At 37.5% G+C, this 19168-nt stretch overlaps 1 protein-coding gene across 1 annotated transcript in view; it reads left to right on the top strand.

Annotated features, from left to right (window-relative positions):
• The first annotated feature begins 27 nt into the window (after positions 1-27).
• The window catches only part of LOC118585237 (arylacetamide deacetylase-like 2), a 40803-nt gene continuing 21662 nt past the window's right edge, over positions 28-19168 (top strand). The window contains exon 1 of the mRNA XM_036189488.1: positions 28-165. Within this exon, the coding sequence (XP_036045381.1) occupies positions 28-165 (138 nt within the window). The remainder of the gene's footprint in view (positions 166-19168) is intronic.

Genomic DNA, 19168 nt, shown 5'->3' with positions numbered 1-19168 from the left:
CGCACACAAGTTTGGTAAAGATTTATCATGGGTTACAAAACTCTGTGCTTCGGATTCTCCTGTATTCTATTTGCTTATTGTGTTTATTCACCTCTTCCAGAAAATATTGAAGAACCTTGGAGAGTGAGAATGGCAGATGCTCTTATAAAAATGACTTCACTTGTGGTAATATGTTTTTTACTGGGGCATTGGGATGCCATGTGATAAGTATATTTGACTTCTTTTATTTAAGGTGTTTGAAAGAGATTTCATTTTTCTTTTCTTTTTTTCTTTTTTTGTTTTGGTTGTTTGGTTGATTGGTTTGGTTTGGTTTGGGTTTGGGTTTTTCAAGGCAGAATTTCTCTGTGTATTCCTGTTTTCCCTGGAACTCACTCTGTAGACAAGACTGGCCTTGAATTCAGATATCTGTTTTCCTCTGCCTCCTGAGTACAGTGATAAAAGGTATTCACCACCACTTGTCTTTCTTTATGATTTGTAAACCAGATAATATTGCTGTATATTTAACCACCAATATGCTTAACTGATTGTCTACAAAAAGGAAGAGAGAAAGTGTTTGCTAAATCATTACACATAGTGACTGTATGTCAACATCAGAATACAAGAAATGGTATTACCTGAAAAGAATATTTGGGAATTGCTAGAAAGTTAGAATATGTTTGCTGCTTTAAACAATACCTAGGCTCCTACAGTCTCTGAAAACTCACTCTTTTATGTCCATTAAGTTTAAAATTTTGTTGTATTTAATCATTTATCTTTCTAGTGATTTTCTTTTTTAATGTAGTTCTCAAGATTTCTTATTGAGGCCTCCAAATAAACTTTGATTTGGGTACATTGCTCAGTATTAACTATTCGAGCAGTTTCCCTTTGATGATAATGATGGATAATGATGCTATCATTATAAATTAATACTAGTATATTTTATAATTAGATGAAGTGTGTTTTAATAACATGCAGAAGTGATAGTGGAATTTATTGCATTTTCTCAGATCTCTGTAGTACAATTTCACTCTGAAAAGTTACTGTTATTCATGCTTTATACATGAATATAAAGAGTCAGCAGATGAGGGCTGGAGAGATGACTCAGTGGTTAAGAACACCAACTGCTCTTCCAGAGGAGTTGGGTTCAATTCCCAGCACCCACATGACAGCTCACAACTGTCTGTAATTCCAGTTCCAAGAGACCCAACACCCATGGCAAAACACCTATGCACATAAAATAAGAATGAAAATTTTTTAAATCATCCACAGTTAAAAAAAGTCAGCTTATGAAATGAATGCATAATTTGAGATCAGTCTAGTTTTAAAATGTTTTACATTTTATACAGTGAAACTCAGTCATATTTTTATTGAAAATTCATACACTATTGCAGGAGGCTGTGTGAATGTACAATAGTGGCAAGAAGTGTTCAGTCACATGATTCCCTGTTGGGGGGCCCCACTTAGCAAAACTGTGGAGTTATTAACTGTAAATGACTACTTGTTTGATGTCCATAACTTTCTTGGGTGCCACTGTTGTGTCTCCCTAATAAGAACAGCTGTAGGGTTCTTTCCACAGCCCTTTGGTGGTGTGTTATACTTGTTAGGCACACATATAGCTGTGGATGGTCAGGAAGATAATTTCTGCCTATATTTTACATTACTCAGACTGATTTAGGATTCTCTGGCACAAAGACAGCCTTTTACACAGACTTTAGAGTAGATTCAAAGCAGTCTGGTTGCCCCTAGAGACAAATAACAAGGTCTATTTCCCAGGTTTTGTTTGTTGCTGATTCAAGGTCGGAGTAGAACCAACTTTATTAGTCTTAACTTTCTAAGTAATTGATTTTTGCATATTGAGTCTCAGGCTCAAGGTTCAGTCAATTGTTTACTGTCTGGGATCCCTCACCAACTTAGAGCTATGTGTATGGATCAATGTGACATTACTAGCCTAAGAGAAACTATGTGACTTATTGTGTTATGAGCATGGGTTAGACCCTGAATAGTAACACAATTGTCCAGAGTTTGGTTAAGAAAGGGCATCAGCAATGTAGAAGAGGAAGTTATACAGAATGTGAGTGAAGTGTGTGTGTGCTGAGTGAGACATAAAGAAGAAAAAGAAGTGTTAGGGAAGGTGAGAGAATGAATGAATGAGAGTGAGTGAGTGAGTGAGCAAAGAGTGAGTGAATGATGTGGAAGAAATACATGTGTGTGAGAAAGAGAAAGCTATGTGAAAGAGCTGCTGATATGTATAGGAACTGTGTAAAGAGTGGTATGAAAATGAGAAGGAACTGTGTAAAGTGTTATACAGTGAGAGAACTATGTATATGCAATGTATAGCTATGGCTGTATGGAGAATTGAAACTGTGTGGAGTCAAGGAAGATGAAGCTACCATAAAAAAGAGATGTAGAAAAGAAATGTATGCAAAAGAAAGATTGTAGACCTGTGAAAATGGATATAACAGTTTATAGAGACATAAGGCCATATGTATGTGAAGAAAGATATATAGTTATATGTATAGAATGTAGCAGTGTGAAGATATGCAGCTGTGTGGAGACAGAAAGAGTCAGAGACCATTTTTAAGATAAAGTAAAAGAGAAACTTATCAGCAAAAAATGTGTGTGTTTCCTTATTTTTACCCCTCAGATAGATAGAAATATATTTCTAAATACCCTCAGATAGAAAAAATCTAGCCCTCAGATAGATAAAATGTTTCCTAAGCCCTCACTGCCTGTGTGGACTTTTTTACATACCCTGGTGGTAACTGGAGGCAGGCCCCCAAAACTACCAACACACTGATCATGGTTTCCCCTCTCCCATTTCCTCCCAGAAATTCCTCATCTACCCACTCATCCAATTCCATCAATTCTTTCTCTCTTTTTCCGTAGAAAACAAACAGAAAAACCACACACAAAAAAAACTATAAAAACAGAAAATTGAAAGTCATAAATTACAAGAAAAAGACCAATAAGATTTTTTAAATGCCTAAAAAAGCAATATTAGAAAAAAACTACAAAACACTGTACAGTTCATTTTGTGCTGGCTATCTCTCCTTGATGTGGGCCTAATCAAGTATAGTTTATATACTCAATGAGACACCGCTGGAGAACACTAATTTTCGCATTGCAAGCAAGGAATGGTTGGAGAGAGCTTCTTGGTTAGTGATAGGAGAGGAGTTCCTCTCTGCTTCCCCCTCTCAGCACTGGGGCTCCATCTGGTTTGAACCTGTGTAGGCCCTGTGCATGCTTCCACAGTTCTCTGAGTTCCTATGTGTGTCAGTTGTGGTGTGTGTGAAAGACACTGGTTCCTTGGTGTCATCTATTTCCTCTGCCTCTTACAGTCTTTAACCTCCTCTCCCAGATGGCCCCCTGAGCCTTGAGAGAAAGTGTTTGATGAAGACATCACAATCAAGAATGAATATAGCAAAGTCTCTCACTTTCTGCACATTGTCTAGTTGTGGGTATCTGGATTTCTTCCCATTTACCACAGGAAGAAGCTTCTCTGATGATGGTGGAGCAAGACACTGATCTATGTCCATAACAGAATTTCATTAGGAGTCATTTATTACTTTTTAGCAGGTCAATAGCATTTGATTTTCCCCTAGGCCTGTGATCTATCCAGTCTCAGGGTCTTAACTAACTGAGCAGAATCAGGCATGGGTTCCATCTCATAGAGCCAGTCTTAAATCCAATTAGAGAGTGGTTGGTTACTCCCACAATATTGTACAACTATTTCACAAGGACATCATGCAGGAAAGTCGCCATTGAAAATCACAGGGTTTGTAGCTGGGTTGGTCTTTACCTTTCTCACCTGGTAGTGTGCAGAGTTCCTTCAGTGCCATGAACAATAGTCAGCAGGGAGAGGGCTCTAGTGAGGCAACAGTTCAACTTCTACATGTTGACTTATATGTAGGTGATATATTCATAACATCAGTTTGTGGAGAGCAACCATTGGTCTTGGTAATGGCTTGAGTTATTGTGAAGTTTTCTTGGTACCCATTTGGTCAATTAATTAATTAAATTAACCCATTCCTGACACTGAACTTCTCAGTTGGTGGTAAAAGATGTCTAGTTAGGGTATTGTCTACTCTGTTATTTGTAACTCAATCTAGATTTCTTTCATATATGTATAAATTTCAAGACTCTTCTAAAAGAGTGGCTTTCCAATGACCCCTTAAATTTCAGTTGTTCCTCCCACTATTCCCTCCCTTAACTCACTTTTCCCTCCTTCTTGCCATTTAATTCCCCCGTCCCAGTCTCTCTATTGTCATTCCATAACAATATAATGTATTTCCTGTCCCTTGAGATATCCTCAAATTCCCCATAGTCCCTTACTCCAATGTAACCTCTATGTTTATACAGATTACACAGCATGCCTATTGAAATCTCAAAAGCTAACTTCTACATTTAAGAGAATACATCCTGTACTTGAGTTACTTCATTCAGGATGATTTGTTTCTTTCTCCACCAATTTACCTACCAATTTCATTTTTCCAGTTTTGCAACTGAATAATGTTCCAGTATATAAAGATATCACATTTTCATTATCCATTATTCTGCTGATGGACATCTAGACTGTTTTCCAATTTCTAGCTTCTATAAAGAAAGAAGTCATGAAAATGATTCAGTGTTTCTGTAGTAGAATGTACAGTTCTTCAGGTATATGCTCAAGAGTTGTTTAGCTAGATTTTGAGTTAGATAAATGTCCAGATTCTGAGGAACTACTACACTGATTTCCATAGTGGCTATTCATGTTTGCATTCCCATTATCAAATCATAAGTGTATCTCTTTCCCCATACCCTCACCAGCATGAACTGCCATTTCTTTTATTGACTTTAGCCCATGCACTAAGGACATGGCCAAACACCCTAATGGTCGTGCTGGAACTCTCATCCAATAACTGATGGAAGTGGATACAGAGATCCTTGGCCAGGCCCCAGGTGGAGCTCCAGGAGTCCAACTGTCAAGAAAGAGGAGGGACTGTAAGAGTGTGAATTGTTGAGACCAAGATTGGAAAAAGCACAGGGACAAACAGCCAAACAAATGGAAGCACATGAATTATGAACCTAAGGCTGTGGAGCCCCTAACTGGATCAGGCCCTCTGGATAAGTGAGACAATTGAATAGCTTGAACTGTTTGGGAGGCACCCAGGCAGTGGGACCCAGACCTGTCCTTAGTGCATGAGCTGGCTGTTTGGAACCTTGGGCTTACACAGGGACACTTTGCTCAGCCTGGAAGGAGGGGACTGGAGCTTCCTGTACTGAATCTACCAGGTTTAAATGAATCCCCAGGGGAGTCTTGGCCCTGGAGGAGATGGGAATGGAGGGGAGGGACTTCGGGAAAGGTGAGGGTGGGGGCAGGAGGGGGGAGGACAGGGGAACCCATGGCTGATGTGTAAAATTAAAACACAAATATAATAATTTTTTTTAAAAAAGGGAAAAAAGAGAATTCTTTTTAGTTATATACCCCGTATTAAGTGTTTTTTTTCTTGATGTCCAGATTTTTAATTCTTTATATAGTTTAGATATTAGCCCTCTATTGAACATATATGCCATAAATAACTTTTTCCTTTCTGTTGTCTGATACTTTGTCCAAATAACGTTGGCGTTTGCCTTACAGAACTCTTTCAGTTTCATGAGTTCATATTTATTAATTGTTGCTCTTAGTGTCTGTGCTAATGGTGTCTTGTTCAGAATGCCTTTTCCTCCATGAATAAGTTCAAGACTATATCTCACTTTCTCTTCTATCAGATTCAGGGTATCTAGCATTATGCAATGATTCTTGACCCATCTAGAACTGAGTTTTATGGATCTATCTAACTTTTTTATATGCAGCAAACCATTTTGACCAGCACCATTTGCTGAAGATGCTGTCTTCTTTTCAATGTGTATTTCTAACTTCTTTGTCAAAAGTCAGATTGCTACAGGTGTGTAGATTTATGCCTGGGTCTTCAATTTGATTCTATTGATCAGTGTGTATGTTTTTGTGCTAATATCATGCTGTTTTTATTTCTGTAGCTCTGTCTTGCATTATGAGATTGGGGATGGTGATACCTATAGCAAGTTTTTAATGCTGAGGATTGTTTTAGCTATCATGATTATTTTGTGTTTCCATATGAAGCGAAAATTATCTTTCCAATTTCTATGAAAAACTGTGCTGAAATTTTGATGAGAATTACATTGAATCATTAGATTGCTTTTGGTAGGACTGGTATTTTTATTGTATTAATTCAACTGATCCATAAGCATGGGAGATTTTTTCATCTTCTGATATCTTCTTCAATTACTTCAAACTTTTATCATAAAAGTCTTTCATTTGCTTGGTTATAATTACTCCAAGATATTTCAATTTTTTGAGGCTACTGCAAAAAATATCACTTTCCTGATTTTTTCCACAAACCTCTTCATTTGTATATAGGAATGCTACTGATTTTTGTGGGTTATTGTATTCTGTTACTTTGTTGAAAGTACTTATCTACTGCAGAATTTCCCTGGTGGAGGTTTTAGGGTCATTTTTGTATACAATCATATCATCTGCAAATAAAGACACTTTTATTTCTTTTTAATATTTGTATCCACTTGATCTCTTTTACTGTCTTATTGCTCTAGTTAAAACTTCAAGTACTATATTGAATAGATTTAGAGATAGTAGACATCATTATCTTGTTCTCAATTTTAGTGAAAATGATTTTATTTTATTTTTTCCTTTTCAGTTAATGTTGACTGTGTGCTTGAAAAAAATTGCCTTTATCATTTTGAGATATTTTGCTTGTATCTCTAGTCTTTCCTGGACTTTTATTATGAAGGGGTGTTGGATTTTGTTCAAGGAATTTTCTATATCTAATAAAAAGATTTTGTGTATTTTGTCCTTCACCCTGTTGATATGGTGGATTACATTTATTGATTTCTATATGTTGAACTATCCACACATCCCTGTAAGAAAGCCTACTTGGTGGGTGATTTTCTAATATGTTTTTTGTATTTAGTTTGCAAAGTTTTATTGAGAACTTTTATATCCAGGTTTATAAAGGAAATTGGTCTGTGATTTTCTTCCCTTGTTAGATCTTTCTGTGGCTTGGGTGTAAGGGTAATTGTGGCCTTGTAAAAAGAATTAGGTTATGTTCCTTTTGTTTTATGTTGTGGAATAATTTAAGGAATATTGGCATTAATTATTCTTTGAAAGTTGGTAAAATTCTATACTGATTCCACGTGACCCTGGGATTTTTTTGGGGAAAGTAGGGTTGAGAGACTTTTAATTACATTTTCTATTTCACTAAGAGTTATTGGTATGTGATCTCAGTTTAGCCTTGGATGGTTGTATATATCAAGAAATTATTCATTTATTTTAGATTTTCAATTTGGTGGAGCACATATATTTACAGTATGTTCTTGTGATTCCATGACTTTCCTCAGTTTCTGTTGTGATATCTCTGTTTTCATCTATAATTTTAGGGTGATTTTATTTACATTATTTTTAACAGTTAGATAAGTTTATAGTACAATCCAGTCACCCTTATTCCTCCACCTTTTTAAATCCTTCTCCTAACCTTACCAACATTATAGACTTGAACTCAGGCAGATAATTTTCTCTCTTCTTGATGTACTGCACTGCAATCTTTCTGGACTCACCTTCATCCCTCTATCAGCCTGTCTGCAGATACCTTTACTCCCACCCGGTCTCTACTCCCAGGGGATAAATAAATCTTGGTACGGACTCAGATTCACTCTTTCTATGGACCCTAACAGCCATTCCTATTAAGCCATGGACATTCCTTTGTGTCAGCCACTGATACTTAGAAACACTCTCCACCCAGGATTCCCAGTGCAGACTCATGGCAGGGACTCGGATAGATGACTCATTGTGTCCTTCTTCTCCTCCGTTATGATATTTACATTCTCTGCCAGGTAACAACTGGCTTACACATGCCCCTCCTCTCATCTCAAGTCCATTCATTGGAGACCTCAGCTCTCAGTTCAGACCCAAGGTCCCCTTATTGTTCTCACCCTTGTCTCTTCTGATTACTTTACCATAATCTAATCTACTGGTAGAATACTCTCCTCCTACCATGCATCTAATACCCTGGGGGCCCATCTGGTTGTGTGGACAAGATCTCTTTGCCCCTTTCCTGAAGTCCCTCTTAGCCTTTTCTCATAGCCCACATTCATTCCTCTGTATCTCCTACCAACATGCAGAAATATCCTCTACTGGACAATCCATAACTACCACACTTTCCTTAGATCCAGAGAGAGCAACAAAAATCAAGGACTGAAACATCTACTTAACAATAACAAAACCAGATATCAAGATGACTCAATCACCTCAATTACCCTGTTGTATAATATTATTTTAACTATGCAATGGTGTGTTACATTTGTTTATGCTCCAAAATATTTCTTTAACTGTATAAAGGTGTGTTATTTTTATTTGTGCTGCATTTGTTTAACAATGTAAGGATGTGTGTTTAATTATGTAAAGACATGTTGTTGTATTTGTTTCACTTTGCCTGCTTAAGTCACCTGATTAGTCTAATGAAGAGCTTGATGGCCAACAGGTAGGCAGAGAAAGAATAGGAGAGGCTGGCAGACAGAATAAATAGGAAGAGAAATCTAGGCTTGAAAAGAAGAAGGAGATGAATGAAAGAAGGAGGAGAGAATGAGGGGCACACCCAGGGCAAGGTCCAGGCAGACCCTAGCCAGCCAAACATAGAAAAGCAGTGAAAATGAGATATACAGCACTGAGAAAGGTAGGAAGCCCCAAAGCAAAAGGTAAGTAAAGAGACACAGGTTAATTTAAGTTGAAAGAGCTTGCCAGAACCATGCCTAAGCTAGGCCGAGCATTCAAAACTAATAAGTCTCTGTGTCATGATTTGGGAGCTGGTTGGTGGCCCAAAAGTAAAAGCATTGTACATTTTAGCACCTAACATGAGTGCCATATTTCCACACAAGGCCTGAATAAGCTTAAAAAATAAAATGGAAAAGGAAAAAGAAAAAGATAGACTCCTTTAAGAGTGTCTGCCATACAGCAGAGCACTTAAAAAGCCTTTTTCACATTAGGAACAGTAAGTTAAGTAAGAACACCTACTGGAGCATGGGCACGTGCATTCCAAGCCTGGGGTGTTGAATGCAGTTCTCTGTCAAACGCACCTAGGCATATGATCCTTTCTCACTCGCCAGTTCCTAAATAACTGACACAGAGACACAATATTAATTATAAATGCTCAGCCAATAGCTTATGGTTGTTACTAATTAACTCCTACATTTTCAATTAAACCATATTTTTATCTACTCTTTGCCATGTGGCTTGGTAGCTTTTCTTAGTACAGCATGTTCATCTTGCTTCTCTCGCTGAATATGCTGGAGACTCCACACTCCATCCTTCTCTTTCCCCACATTCTCAGTTTGGCTTTCCCACCTAACCTTATTCTGTTCAGCTATTGGCCAGTCAGCTTCTTTATTAAACCAATCACAGCAAAATATATTCCTACAGTGTATAGGAATATTTTAAATTTGCCCCTTTTTGTGTAATTAAAAAAGAAGGTTTTAATTTTAACATAGTAAAATTACATACAACAAAAACAATTACAATATCTAGTTCATTTGCATTTGTCAAAATTAGAGAAAATATTCTACTATCTATTTTATCTTTGTGACTCTAAAGTTTATAATTAATTTATCTTTTATCATAACTGAGGAAGGAATACTTTGACTATGGTTATCTAGTCTTCAACTCCATCAAAGACCCCAGAAAGGTGAAATTTTACCAATGACAGGGACATCTGTCTACCTGGACAGTTACCCTAAGTTCTTCTGTAACACTGGGGCATACATCTTTGCCTCACAGGCCTAGTATATCTGACGGACTTTTCTGAGAAGCAAGGAATTTTGAAGGACTCTTCTACTTTGTCTTGTAAAAGTTTGGCAGTTGACTTTTTTTGCATCCTGATGGGCTACTTTAGACAGCAGACTGTCAGAAGTCGAGGCAAGAGCAGTTTCTTGCCCAGTGGCTATCTTTTGCCACAAAGAAAGCAAACTCTATATGGAGTTTCTTTGATGCTCATCATCTTCTCTGAATTAGATTGGTGCTGCCAGGAGCAGACATGTCTCACTGATGTGAAGCCTTAGGTTATTAAACATATTAAATGCCACATTCTGTAAGTCTTGGAAGTGTATTGGTGGCAACTCTACATAGTTAAAAGGAAGGTTTATTGGGGGGGGGTAACTTACAACAAATGAAGGGATAGGCTATAGGGTCCAGGAAAGGTGAAGGGCAGTCCAATGGTGTTCTCCAGAGAACTCTGCTCAGTCTATCATCCAACAGCCAGACCAGGAACCAAGAGACCAACACATCTGGATCCTCTAGTCCCCAAATAAGTTTTTAGGGAACACAATACATTGGGGTACACAATATATTACCACATATATCCTAGTATACCTTCTATATATCAAAATTATACAACTAAATGAAAAATCATCTTCTTGACCACCAAAAGATATATGTGCCCATAAGATTGAAATAAGATTACATTCACACATTTTATGAAAATGCATGGTAATGGGAACATCATAGCTATAACTTCATAAGAAGTTTGCAACAAGAAACAGCCAATAAAGGCAATAACCAACATGCCTTACATGATATAGCTTAGTCCTCTATGAAAACCCTTGATTCTGTTAAATGGAACTTTTGTACACTATTTGTCACCTGCTGCATAGTCCAATGACCTTTTGCTACCAGCATCCCTCAATAAGGTCAGAGCTGTTCTCCCACAAGTATCATTAGGAATCATTTCATTAGTTTCCTTTGTCAGATGAGTTTGGTTCTATCCTATTTCTCTGAGCTACACAGCTGCCAGTTCCTGGCCATCTCAGTAGTTTTGGACCTGAGTTTGAGTATGATGTAGATCAGTCATTTGTTGGCAGCTCCCACAAGCTCAGAGCCACCATTTCCCTAGCACATCTTTCAGGCAGGACAGGTTTTGCCTTGACAGTTTTGTGGCTGGGTTGGTGTCCCTGTCCCACTACAAGAAGCCTTGTCTGGTTATAGAAAATGGATAGCTCAGAGAAATAGGGTAGAACCAAATACAACTGACAAAAAGAAAGAATTCCTGATGGTTCTCTGCTTCACTCATAGGCATTTATCACCTGTAGGAGTTCCCTAGTAGAATTTTTGGTATTGCTTATGTATACTACCATATCATCTGCAAATAATGATACTTTGACCTCTTCCTTTCAAATTTGCATCCCCTTGATCCCATTCAGTTGTCTGATTTCTCTAGTTAGAATTTCAAACACTGTATTGAATAGTAGAGAGAGAGTGGACAGCCTTATCTTGTTCTTCATTTTGATGAGATTACTTTGAGTTTCTGTACATTTAATTTGATGTTGACTATAGACTTGCTGTAAATTACCCCTATTATGTTAAGGTATGTCCCTTGTATACCTAATCTTTCCAATAATTTTGTTATATAGTGGTGTTGGATTTTTTCAAAGACTTTTTCAGCATCTAATGAGATGATCATGTTTGTTTGTTTTTTCATTCAGTTTGTTTATGTGGTGGATTATATTGACTGATTTTTTTTATTTTAAACCATTCCTGCATCTCTGCAATGAAGCCTACTTGACCATGGTGTATGATTTTTTGAGATGATCTTGGATTGTGTTTTTAAGTATTTTGTTAAATATTTCTATCTATGTTCATAAGGGAAACTGGTCTGTAATTCTCTTTCTTTGTTGAATCTTTGTGTGGTTTAACTATCAGGGTAACTGTGGCCTCATAAAACAAATTTGGCAATATTCCTTCTGTTCCTATTTTATGTCATAATTTAAGGAATATTGGCTTTAACTCTTCTTTGAAAGTCTGGTATAATTCTGCCCTAAAACCATCTAGCCCTGGCTATTTTTCTTAATAGATGTTCTTATATGCATGTTTCTATATAAGCATATTTGCTTTTAAGTTGAGAGCTTTATACTGTTGATAAAAAATCTTTAAAATGACAGAACAACAGTTCTGATACCATCAATAGCACCTGACACTCCTTGAAGTATTTTATACGACTTCTGTTTTGATCTTCTACTTGTGACATTTTTTTAGAATTTAGCTTTTTTTTTAACTTTTGTTTATAAAATCTATAGCTGGGCGGCAGTGGTGCACATCTTTATCCCCCCCTTTTTTATTATATTTGTGTTTTAATTTTACACATCAGCCATGGGTTCCCCTGTCCTGTCCCCTCCTGCCCCCCCCCCCCCATTCCCCCCATCCCCTCCCCTCCATTCTCATCTCCTCCAGGACCAAGGCACCCCTGGGGATTCATTTAAATTTAGTGGATTCAGTACAGGCAGGTCCAGTCCCCTCCTTCCAGGGTAAGCAAAGTGTCCCTGTGTAAGCCCCAGGTTCCAAACAGACAGCTCATGCACTAAGGACAGGTCCAGGTCCCACAGCCTGGATGCCTCCCAAACAGTCCAAGCCACTCAACTGTCTCACTTATCCAGAGGGCCTGATCCAGCTGGGGGCTCTACAGCCGTTGGTTCACAATTCATGTGCTTCTGTTCGTCTGGCCTTTTGTCCCTGTAATTTTTCCAATCCTGGGCTCAACAATTCATGCTCCAACAGTCCCTCCTCCTTCTCGACAACTGGACACATGGAGCTCCACCTGGGGCCTGGCTGAGGATCTCTACATCCACTCCCATCAGTTATTGGATGAGAGTTCCAGCATGATTGTTAGGGTGTTTGGACATCTGATCACCAGACTAGGTCAGAGCAGGCTTTCTCTTGACCATTGCCAGCCTGGGCTATAGAGTGAGTTCTAAAAAAGGCACAAAACTACAAAGAGAAACCCTATCACGAATTTTTTTTTTTAAGTTTTATAATGTATCAGCTAATATACAAAGAAGATCATATGTACCACCGGCTTAGATACATGGCATTTCATCTTGTTCTTCAGTTACTATCTGTGTAAAAATGATCAGCCTTGGGGGTTTCTGGAGTAAGTATTCTCACCATTATGTAAACAGGTATAATATCTGTATAGATTTATAACCTTAACATCATGAGGAAGACATGTTGTGGGATGTCTTTATGCTGTGAATATGTATGGCTCACATTGGGTAATAAACAAAGCTGTTTTGCCCTCTGGTAAGAAAATTTACAGCAAGGTGGGAAATCAATCAGAGGTGCAGAGAAAAGAAGGATGGAGTAGAGAAAGATGCCAGCCACCAGCAAAAAAGCAATAAGATGCCAGTAGACTGGTAATGCCATGGCTGCATGGCAACATATAGATTAATAGGAATAGATTAATCTAAGATGAAAGAGCTAGCTAGCCAGAAGCGGGAGCCACAGGGCATACAGTTTGTAATTAATACATGCCTATGAGGAATTATTTTCTAAGCATCTGTGGGACTACAGGGCTGGGTGGGACCAGAGAAACTTCTGGCTTCTGGCTACATTTGGCACTCAATGTGGTAGCAAGAATTTCCACCTAAAACCTGAATAAAGCTTTAAAAAGGGTGCTAAAATGGAGCTAAAAACAGCTTCCTAGTGGTGTCTCTCATGCAAACTGTGATACAGAGACACATCTGTGTGAGGCTTGAGGTACAGAATGGCAGGTTTGGAGCATGTGGGCTCAACCTACAGCATGGCAGATTCCCACCATAGTACACAGAGGCATCTCCAAGCTGCACTGCATGACAGATTTAGCTTTTGCTAGTACAGACAGAAAAAAAAAGTTTTCTGTGCTACACACTTCTTGATAGAGGCATAGACCCACTGCTTCCCAAAACTAGTGGTGAGCATGATTTCCAGAGCTGGGGATAAACATACCTCCACCATGTTGGGAAGCTGAGGTGGGCAGAGCCAGCAGCCAGGGAAGCTTAAATCAATGGTCCTAGCCAGTCTGCAATTTAAATCAATGGTCAAAAAAGGATTGTAGATATACAATAAGACAGATCGAAATGGAATAAAACTTTAAATAGTGTACATTGTGTGTAAAAAGGTACATAGGCTTGAGAGAGAGAAGAGAAAGGATATAGATAGCCATAAAAATAAAATCTTAAAAAAATAAAATAATATATAAAAATACAGTAAACCACATAAAGATGGAAATTATAGAGAATGACTGGATTATATTGTCTTTGGGATTTTAACTGGAAAGCAACATTTGATTGTAAAAGCTGCTGAGTTAAACCAATATACATATATTTTAAAAGTATCTTGACTTCAAAATTTGGATCTAAGGATATATTCCATTGGAAAGGAGGCTCTGCTTTTGTTTCCACAGAAAGCAAGAGACTATGGTGCTGTGGATGGTTGATTGATAAATAAAACACTGATTGGCTAGTAGCCAGGCAGAAAGTATAGGTGGGACTAGCAGAAAGGAGAATTGAGAGAACAGGAAGAGGGGGAGGAGGAGACGCCAGCCTGCCATCCAGGAAGCATATTGTAAAGGCAGCAGGTAAAGCCACAGAACACATGGTGACATATAGATTAACAAAAATGGGCTGAGTATAAGAGTAAGAGCTAGACAATGGTAGGCCTGACTAATGGCCAAGCAGTTTAAATAATATGAGCATCTGTATGTTTATTTTATAAATGGGCTACAGGACTGCCAGGGCTTGGTGGTACCCAGAAAGAAAAACTCAAGCTACATTATGGACTCATTCCAAGCGAGACCTCCTGAACCTTGACAGATGGTATCTATCAACAAAGGATATAGCTTGTCTTCCCAGGACTTGACCATGATCTTGAATTTTCTCAGGATCCCCATAAGATTGCTAGCACCCCAATCAGCAGGAAGTAGTGTGGGAAGCTATGCCCAAATTCCTAAAATATTGTTTATGAATGTTTATTTTTACTTAAAGTGGGTTGATTATAAATGCAATATCTTTCTAAAGAAGAAAAGGGGATATAGATATGATAGGATAAAAGGGTAGATTATAGAATCTACTTTTAAAAAGCAACAACTTGTTTGAAATGTTTTACATTGCTATGAATTTTAGTTTATTGACACAAATTTAAAGTTAATTTTAATTTAATACCTACTCTTGTTTAATGTATTATGTTTATGCAATTCATTTAAAATTGTAATGTATAATTAAAATACAGATTAATTATTAGTCATCTATGATAATCAAACTTATAGTAGTTAAGTTTTCTAGGTATACATAAGTATATTTCAATTAGATAGGTAATCTTCAAACACTTCAAGGACCTACAGAATATGGTATTTAAAATGTTTTAAGGACTTAGACTTTTGTGGACAGTGAGACACATCTGCTCCTGGCAGAAGCAATTACTTCAAAGAGGATGATGGGCATTGAAGAAACTCATTATGTAGTTTGCTTACTTTATGGAAAATTTAGCCACTGGGGAAAAATGCTCTTGCCTCAACTGCCTCACAGGATGCTGTATAAACTGGACATACAGGACTCATAAAAGTGACCACTGAACTTTTCAAGGCAAGATGGTCCTTCAAGTTTCTGCTTCACAGAAGAAACTGCCAAAAATTCTATAGGACATGGATAGAAGCAACTGATGAACTTCACCAGAATGAGCAGAACAGTCCTTAAAATTTCCTGCTTCACTGAAAGCTATGCCAGAGACTCTAGGACTGTAGACTGAAGATAGATGCCCCAATGTTACAGAAGAACTTTAGATGACAGTCCAGATAGCCAGACGTCTCTGTCATTTCTAGTATTATGGAAGTTGCTTGCCATGCACTTCCTGTTTACTTAGGTAATATATCTTTCTGGGGGCTTTGATGGAGTTGAAGACTAAATATTTATAATTATAGTTTTCCTTAGTCATGATAAAAGATAAATTAGATATAAAATTTACACTCACAAAAGTTGTATAGGGGTTGGAGATTTAGCTCAGTGGTAGAGCACTTGCCTAATAAGTACAAGGCCCTGGGTTTGATCCCCAGCTCAAAAAAATGTATAAAAGATAGAATATTTTCTTTAATTTTGCTAAATACAAACACTAATATTGTAACTATAATTATTGATTGATAACTTTTTTGTAATATATAATTTTAATGTTAAAGTTACAACCTTCCTTTTTGACTAGACAGAAAAGGGGAAGTGTTGTGTGATGTCTTTCTGTATGCTGTGAATATGTGTGGCTCCCATTAGACAATAAATGAGGCTGTTTAGGCCTATGGCAAGAAAGCTTACAGCCAGGTGAGAAATCCAAGCAGAAGTACAGAGAGAAGGGTAGAGTAGAGAGAGATGCCAGCTGCCGCCAAAGGAGCAACAAGGTGTCAGCAGACCAGAAACGCCATGGCCATGTGGTAACATATAGATTAATAGGAATTGGGTTAATTTAAGATGAAAGAGCTAGCTATCCAGAAACTAAAGCCATAGGGCATACATTTATAATTAATATAAGCTTCTGATGAATTATTTTATAAGTGGCTATGGGACCACAGGGACAAGTAGAACTGAAGGAACTTCCAACACAACAGTATATACTCTGTAATATTCTAGTCACATAAAAATATACAATGATTTAACTGAAATTGGTCAGTAATATGTTATATAACTTATCAGAAATACTAAAGAAAACCTGTTTTCAATGGTATAAATAAAAAGTTGCTTCTTTTTCCTTCAAGTGATCTTAAGAAAATGAAAAGTTGCTATTTTATAGCTGAAAGGGGGGAACATAAACTGTGATTTATATAAGAATTGGATGACATTTTAAAATATTAAGCTAAACTAAAGATGATGAAGACAGCATAGTGGTAAAACACTTGCTGTGCAAGGGTTAGGATCTGCCTTCAGGTCTCCAGAACTCCTAGTCTGCTGGGTATGGTAGCACGCATCTCCCACAGTGGGAGGGGGGAGGACAGGAGAACCAAGGAAGCTGCTGGGTCAGAAAGCCTGGCATATACAGCTGGAGCAATTGAACCTATCTTTAACAAGTTCAAAAGATGAGGAGCAACACCCAAGTTTATACCTGACTTTCACAAGCACACATGGCCAACATGTTTACACACACACACACACACACACACACACACACATAATTTTATAACACTAAATTGAATGACCAACACAATAAAATAAAATATTGAAACATACCTACAATGCCACTTTTCAGATAATTTTGTTTTAGAGAAAATTACAACCAGCTGGTGATGGTACATGCCTTTAATCCCATCACTTGGGAGACAGAGGCAGGAGGATTTCTATGAATTCAAGGTCAGCCTGGTCTACAGAATAAGTTATAGGCCAGCCAAGACTACACAGAGAAATTCTGTCTCAATATATATATATATATAGAAAAATATATTGGGAAATTTGGTGGCAATAAATGAGATTACCATTACTTCCAAACATAGACTGCTTAATATTTTTAATTTTATTTATTTGTACTCCATGCTTTTCCTGTTTTATTAGTTTTTTGAGAATTTTGTACAATGGTGTTTGACCATATTTACCACTCTTGAAACTCCCTACTGAATCATACAACATTCCTTACTTGTGTTGTCTCTTTTCCACACCCATCAAGTCTAAACTGGACTTCCTGAATACTCTTGGATGTTACTTTTTATAGGTAGTCAAGTGACATACCAGAAGCCACACTCATAAAAAACTGACTCCCCCTCTCTGACCAGCTAAAAATTGCCAATAGCTCCTTGGCTAAGGGAAAAGACTGCATGTTGACCTGCATCTTCCATGATGGGATTTATCCTGTTTTAAGTTTACATAGGTTGATGCATGCTGTCACAATCAATGACGTCATACATCCAGCTGCCATGTTGTACCTTGAGTACCCTGTTTCTTTGTATTTATTCATTATCTCTGGCATATACAGCCCTTCACTCTATCAAAGGCCTTTGAGATCCAGCCTCAAGGTCCTCTTCAGGGTTCAGGTCAGACACTACAGGAAGTGAAAGAAACAGGGTGTCTGAGGTCAAACAAATTAGCTCACATGCCTGTTCTTCAAATCATGTCTCTTTATTGTTCCACATTTTTTCTAATTTTCTTGCCCTAATTGTCTATAATTACTTCCCTCTAATTCTCTATTCTAGTCTTCCAGCTTCTTTTTCTCTAACCTAGAAATTCTCTTTTTACAGGAGGTTTGAAGCAATAAAAAATTGCAAGATTTAACCTTTCATTAGTCAAAAACATATTTCTAGGGTGAGTAATAAGGAACCAAGCTATTTGCCATGGCAACACAATGTTTCAAGGTTTCAGGACCAGAAGGAAGGGGCATAGTGCCCAGTATGACAAACTTCAAGACATAGCTCTTTGTCAGCAGACTTGACCAGCAAAGAACTAGCATGCTTTTCTTAGGGTGCTTTGTGTGGATAACCTTGGTTAGACACCTGCAACTCTGACTTTGTGCATAATTGTAAAGTTTTAAACTTATGATCTATTTACAAAATCCTTTAGTCTAGTTTAGAATTGCTCTGAGGTAAAAAATGAGCAAAATGTGTGCAGTTAGTCTGAGCAAAAGGAACAAAGCAGGCTTTTAAGTGTTTGTGGATCAACAGATCCAGCCATGAAGCACATCCTAGCATATAGTCTGTACATCGAATTATACATCTAAAAGAGAATTCAGGTTTCTGACCATCCACAAATACATATGCCCATAAGACTGAGATGTAATCATGAGATTACATGTACATATTACCTGAAAATGCATGGTAATATAAAATTATCATAACTGTTATTGCACAAGTGAAATTACCGATGAAAGCAACTGGTTTTTCAGAGCCTGTGACCCTGCCTAACAGGGTTTCTCCCTCAGAAAACCATTAGTCTAGTGGGTTGGCATCTGAATTCTCAATTGATATAAGCTGTAATTTTGTCATGGCCCACAGTAACTTGTAATTATCACTCCTGACATCAGTCTCCTCTTCTGCAATCATCTGTGAGCTTTGAAGAAGAGAAGACTCTGTAGAAGTTCCATTTAGAGTTCAGTATTCATTAGTCTTTTATTCTTCCTAACTTAGTTTATTTTGTATCTCTGCATTAATCACAATTTACTCCAAACAGAAACTAATGAGGATTGAGAGATATATTAAGCTATGGGTATAAAAGTAAGTCACTAGGAGTCAATTTAATACTATGTACATTTAACAGGGTGGCAGCAGTAGGTTCACTCACAGAGCCTATGACCTGTCTATCCACAGATTCTTCACCCAACAATGGTATTAGATGTAATTTTCATCTTGTATAATAGGACTAAAAT

This window comes from Onychomys torridus, chromosome 6 (genome assembly GCF_903995425.1).
Source record: "Onychomys torridus chromosome 6, mOncTor1.1, whole genome shotgun sequence".
NCBI classification, from domain to species: domain Eukaryota; kingdom Metazoa; phylum Chordata; class Mammalia; order Rodentia; family Cricetidae; genus Onychomys; species Onychomys torridus.
Note: the sequence above shows the minus strand (reverse complement) of the source record. Positions and strands in the feature narration are given on the sequence as shown.